The 6,270-nt window shown below is 39.7% G+C and overlaps 1 protein-coding gene across 1 annotated transcript; it reads left to right on the top strand.

Moving 5' to 3' along the window:
• Positions 1–518: 518 nt before the first annotated feature.
• Positions 519–2,377, top strand: LOC128376921 (trace amine-associated receptor 1-like). Its single transcript, XM_053336769.1, has 4 exons — positions 519–627; positions 1,639–1,848; positions 1,921–2,244; positions 2,340–2,377. The coding sequence occupies exons 1-4, from the start codon at positions 519–521 to the stop codon at positions 2,375–2,377; spliced, it is 681 nt and encodes a 226-aa protein (XP_053192744.1).
• Positions 2,378–6,270: the final 3,893 nt, after the last annotated feature.

Genomic DNA, 6,270 nt, shown 5'->3' with positions numbered 1-6,270 from the left:
GCCATTAAATATGGTGCAGGATTTGACAGAGTGTGATGCATTGTGATTCACGTGTGTAAGCCCATGTGTTATATCCTCGAATATGGCCAGATTCCACAGGGGAGTTGGGAACTTGTATAGCATGGTCTTTACCTTTACATACTGTTCAGGGTCTGAACAGTTTCCACTTGGATGCCAAGTGGCACTGACACAGGAAATTCATGATGTCACAGTGTTACATCCTCACTCTGGCTCCTTGGAGGGAGGTCATTTCTGCTTCATGGGCTCCATTCCATTCTGTCAGGAGACCATTACAACAGATACCTCCCTGTCAGGATGGGATGCAGTGTGGCAGAACCCAAAGGCTTGGGGGCTATGTTCTGCTCAGGACTGCACTGAGCATATCAATGTTCTGGAGCTACAGGCTGTGCACCTGACGCTCACATACTTTATCCCATTCCTGGGAGGCAGGCAATTGTGTGGTTAGACAATGTCTCAACTGACTTTTAAAACAACCACCAAGGGAGCACCAATTCTGCATGGTTGTTGCAGGAGTCCAGAAACCTCCTGATGTGGGTTGCAAGCCTCTGCTGGGGGAATGGCAGCTTCATCTAGAGGTGGTTCTCAGCATCTGGGACATCTATGGCAGTGTGGAGGTAGATCTTTTTGCCACAGAGGGATCGACTCGTTGCCTCCTCTGGCTCTCTTGGACAGAGGAGACCAGCACTCTTGACCATGACGCTCTTGCGCATGATTGACCACAGGGTCATCTTTATGCATTTCCATTAAGTTGAGAGCTGAGGTGAACTGAGGTAGTTAGAGGGCTGTTACATATGAAACCTCTAGAACTTGGAAGAGAAAACAGGTCATAGTCTAATAGCCAGGCTTGGCTCTAGACTCAGAGTTCATGTGTTGACCCACAGATACTGTTTCAGCAGGCGGCAAACTACAACCTATAGCTTAGTTCTGGAGCCACTGACGTGCAGGGTCAGGCCATGTACACACCATACACTGTCTAAAGGGTTAGGGTTAGGGTTAGGGCTAACCCTAACCCTGGTGCTTTTATTGATTTTCAGTGCAGTGAACTGTTTTCCACTGTCATGCAATCCATCAGAAAAACTGATGAACAAACACTATTCATTTGTGAGTATTCAGCAGTTTGTTAGTTTTTTATTACAAGTTTTAATTTAAAATGGATAATTAGGGGCATGCAATTCTTGCAAAGACCAAACACACACATATGCACACACCATTAGTCATCATGTTAAATGTGGGTACCCACATCTGATTGGATGACCACAATACTTGTTACATATTATAATGAGATATGGGTTTATTTATATTGTAACAATTCTAAAGTTTCTGCAGAGTACAGTGACTAAGGGCATGAAACACTAATGCATAGACTATACTGAGGTGTTCCAAGGTAAAAGAAACCAAAATTGAACTGAAATGTAACATGTCTCTTTTATTGTTGTTGTGCATGCATGCTGAATGAAATATACTTTTAATGTTTCTAATATTATGGATCATTATTGCAGAAATCAAGAAGCATGGAACCAGGGTTGACTATCAACGGGTCATATGTGCATCCCTGCTATGAATCAGACAATACAACTTATGTATTTAAAAGCAACCCTTCCATTATGTGTCTCTCAGTATACATTTTCCTCGGCTTATTATCCGTTACCACGATATGTGGGAACCTTCTTGTAATGACTTCCATCATTTACTTCAAACAGCTCCACACTCCTACTAACTACCTCATTCTTTCTCTGGCTGTGGCAGACCTGCTTGTTGGTGTTATAGTCTTTCCTTTCAGCATGGCTCTCTCTCTGAGCTCATGTCTGCATCATGAGGATTTATCTTGTAAAATACGAGACAGCTTTGATGTATCACTGTGCACATCTTCTATTCTGAACTTATGTTGTATATCCATTGACAGATACTATGCAGTGTGTCAGCCTCTGATATATAGAACTAAAATAAATGTTAATGTTACTTCAATAATGATCCTGGTGTGCTGGGGTATATCTGTTCTAATTGGAATAGGCATCATAATAGCAGGATTCAGTCAAGGAACATGTGAAGAAATGTGCTCTGTTGATGTTGTATTGGCAAATGTTATGGGACCTGTTTTCTCATTTTACTTCCCAGCAATCATAATGATCTGCATCTATCTGAAGATTTTCCTTGTTGCTCAGAAACAACTGAATAGCATCCAGAAGACAACTTGCCAGGATACAAAGTCTGGAGCAACTGTCAGTAAGATGGAGAGAAAGGCCACAAAAACTCTGGCTACTGTTATGGGGATTTTTCTGTTATGTTTGACTCCTTATTTTCTTTTTGTCATATTTCAGCCTTTATCTTATATGCCTCCACCAATTCCTGTGATTGAAGCACTTAATTGGCTTGCACTGTCAAATTCAATGCTCAATCCTTTTATATATGGTTTCTTTTACAGCTGGTTCCGATCAGCTTTCAGAATGATCATTACTGGAAAAATATTTCAAGGGAATATTTCCAATATAAAATTATTTTGATTACTTTATACATGACTGATATTTTAAGTTTGGAACAATAAACAGAAATAATTCAAATTAAATTGCAGTATAACATTTTTCGAAGGTTTGTTTTGTGTGAACACTATAATTTATTGTGTTTAAAAGGAAACTAAATATTGATATGAATAATATCAGTAATTACAGGCATTGTTAACTCCACCAAAACAGAAACAGACAATGTCAAGCATTAAAGTACAAGGCTGTCAGTATTCCATACATGTCTTTCTTTAAACTCACTGGTATTTCATTTCCTGGAAGAACAAAATTATTAATTGATCCTACTATACTTACAACTATTGCATTTTGCACATATTGCCTATGTGCCTAAAGCCTGACATCTAATCCCTCTGCGCCAAAGATCTGTCTACAACTAAAACACATCAGTGAGCCACACTGTTGCTAAGGTGATGTGTTCCTTCATCACAATGGACATGGGTACTGTTGTTTAATGTGAGTCAATTCCCCATACACCATTTTTCTGTGTGAACACTGTAAACACTCACTAGTATATCAAGCCACAGTTGAAAACACTCCCGCCAGTCAATTTCCCGCATTTTCTGTTTTTATTTTTTGTTGACAATATGAAAATTATGGAATGAAGCTTATCCTTTTATGCTTCAAGTATTTAATTTGTTTTCAATTATTTGGCAAAATGTACATGGGCTAAGAGAATTTAGAGTTTCATATAAAAAAACTGACATTAGCCATTTAAACTTTAGTTGACCCCAAATCTGTTCCCCACTTTGTGTGCTCTCTCTGGCATGTTTGTACACACCAGTGAAGCAGGAGTATTACCTCACCTTCACTCTGAGCCATTAGTACACAAACCTGACACCCTGTATTTCCTGTATTGTTGGGGACATTACCTGGAACACTGAACATTTGGTTGTGTGTGAAGCCTGCCAACCAGCAAGATCTTGCTCCCATTTGCAGCCCTGATCCTGTCTAATCTACCTTTTATAGCCAATAACATATTATAATTACAAACCAAGTTTGTGTTGAGCCACTATAGAGAGTAATACTAGTTTGTTGCTACCTATATGAACAACAGTCCAAACTATCCACCAGCAGGCATACTTGAGCCACTACCTGTTCCTCATCATCCCTAACCACATCCATGCTTTTGTGATTTGTGATTGGTAACCCAACCGTCTTGGCTACTTCTCTAAATCTGCTCACTGCCAAATAATCCTAAAAATGTTGTTTCTCATCTGGAGCTGGCCCATATACCCATATACAGTTTATGTGAAGGAATCACAAGTATATGAGGTGAGAACCTGAAAGTTGTTTTTTTTTTCAAGTCCAATACATGTTAAGAATAACAAAATAATCATGTACCTCAAACAAAAAAATCACCCATTCTTATCAGCAATATGCAGTGTAGCTGAGTGATGACATATTGAGGACAAACTAAACTAACCCCTCTGCTAGCACCCTCAGTCAGCACCTGATAGTGATTTTAATTATGCAGCCCATATATCAATGGAGAGAGTAGACAGGAGTCCAGGATGTCTTGTATTGAAAAGGTTGATTTGCTTGGCCAAGGAGAAGCGAACGAATGATCAGTACATGTTATATGCCCTGATGCTTCCTTCAATTCTGAAGTTTCCCTCCTCCGGGGATAGACTTTATACCACACAGATAATGCCACAGGTTGAGCCATGCCCAAATATGGGCAGATCCACCACATCTACAATATACAGAATTTAGTCTACTGGTCTATAGACAAAACATTGCTTAGACCTCACTCAGGACCTTTGTCCTACATCCAACACTATATCAACCTTCTGACTCCAGCTGCCTCTACCCCATTCAGGGAAAACAGTCAAACACATATCTGACCTCGGCTGATATAGCAACCCTATCAGAATGCCTCCTGTTTTCCCCAAAAGGAGCAGACTCACTGCTTACCACTATCTCAAAGGGAGACAGTGTCTAAACCTATCATTTGGTGAGGCCTTGCTATGACCGCAAAGCCTAGTTTGACCCAGTGCATATTAATGATGGAAAATTCCCTAACAGCACCCATGCAGCAACAGTCCCTGAGGTAAATACGCATAAACAGACACTATTAAGTTGCTTCATAGGAAATGTAGTAGGCCATCCAGTTTTTGGAGCTTAACCAAGCAGCAACTACCACAGCTAATGCTGAAGTCAATGCAGACTTACTTTGATGTTCAATACCGCCAATGGACACTAAATGCTGGCTCCAGAAATCCCTGGCTCCAGTTAACTCCTATTCAAAAAACTTATTTCCAGAAATACTAACTCATGTTACCCCTTTAGTGTCTGCTGGTGTTAATTTAAAACAAATTTACTTCTCTGTTATTAAGTTTTGAATAGATTTTGATGTCTGTCGTGTGGGTCTTGATTTAACGGTTGTAATTGACAGTTTGCTCACCTGCTGCTCTCACTGGCTCCTGGATTCCTGAGTCCAATTGCCACTGCTGCACACAGATGACTGCTGTTACTGTGGTGAGGAGAATGACAGAATATGCAGAGAACGTTATTTTTTTCCATGTGTTGATATTTTTGGAGTGTAATATTTTTGGTTTTACTAACAGCATTGGCTTTGTCACAAATATTTTCCTATATGGTGTTTTTTCTGGTAATAGTTTTGTGCTGTGACTCAATATGTTTGTTAACCTCTTCCACTAGAACCTCTAATTCCATGGGATCAAATTTCATTTTGTGCTTGCAGCTTTCTGCTCGTCCTAACATTAAGACACGCACAAACTCTCATTTCAATACTGCTGTCTGCACATGTTGTCATTGCGCAGTTATTCTTAGTAGATCACCCGCAAAATACATGCTAACCAAATGTTCAATCTGTTGCACTGCACATGCAATTTAGTACCCTTTATTTGGGATCTTAGTAAACCAGGCCCATGGTGTAGTAAAGGCGACTAAAGCAGTTTCATGTTCTTTTGGGTAAGTCCATGTCACATCTCAGATTTTTTGAGACAAGGCAAAGTCAATTCTCAATTGGGAGTTTGTGTACTTGGGTCCACTGTTTGTCCTTGGGCAAGTACTTAACCCCAAATTGCTCCTGATGGCTGTGCCAACTGTATGTGAATGTGTATAGGAATGTCAGCTACCTATGTGACATAGTGTAAAAGTGCTTTGAGTGGTCGAAAAAGACTAGAAAAAAGTTATATAAGTGCAGTCCTTTTTTTTTTTTTTCTCAAATATATTTTTATTAATTTTCTCACAATAACAAATGCATGTACAAAATATCCCATCCCTGCCCTTACCCTCCCACGCAACTTAACAGGCTAATATGCGGTGACATTCACATACATTAACCAATTGTTCTTCATTCCTGGAGTGATAGAGGTAGTAGCTGGAAGTCAGGTTCAGTTTGAGGAGAAAAAGATGGGCAGCATAAAACACACAATATGCACTTCAATACTATTTCAACAAGTAGGCATCTCCATACATATTTAAATATGCATACACATACTAGAAAGACGGTAAATAATAACAAAGAAAAAGTGTTAATGATACAAATATAGGTGGTTATGATATCACATATGTGGGGTTATTGACATAGAGACATGCTGAAAGCCACTAGTGGGTCAGGAAACCATCAAAGTGTTTCAAAAAAGGTCCCCACACCTTCTCAAACTTTTCTTTGGAGTTATGTATAGAGTAGTGTATTTTTTCGAGATTTAGGCACGACATAACCTCCAACACCCACTGAGCATGGGTGGGCGGGGCAGCATCC

Source organism: Scomber japonicus, chromosome 17 (genome assembly GCF_027409825.1).
Source record: "Scomber japonicus isolate fScoJap1 chromosome 17, fScoJap1.pri, whole genome shotgun sequence".
In the NCBI taxonomy this organism is placed as follows: domain Eukaryota; kingdom Metazoa; phylum Chordata; class Actinopteri; order Scombriformes; family Scombridae; genus Scomber; species Scomber japonicus.
The sequence above is the reverse complement of the archived record's forward strand: the minus strand, read 5'-3'. Positions and strand labels throughout refer to the sequence as shown.

Coding starts and splice junctions, on each gene's coding strand:
- LOC128376921 (XM_053336769.1), top strand. CDS start 519: ATGGTTGTTGCAGGAGTCCAGAAACCTCCTGATGTGGGTTGCAAGCCT. Junction 1,849..1,920: donor GCATCATGAGGATTTATCTT/GTAAAATACGAG, acceptor GTATATCCATTG/ACAGATACTATGCAGTGTGT. Junction 2,245..2,339: donor AAAGTCTGGAGCAACTGTCA/GTAAGATGGAGA, acceptor GTCATATTTCAG/CCTTTATCTTATATGCCTCC.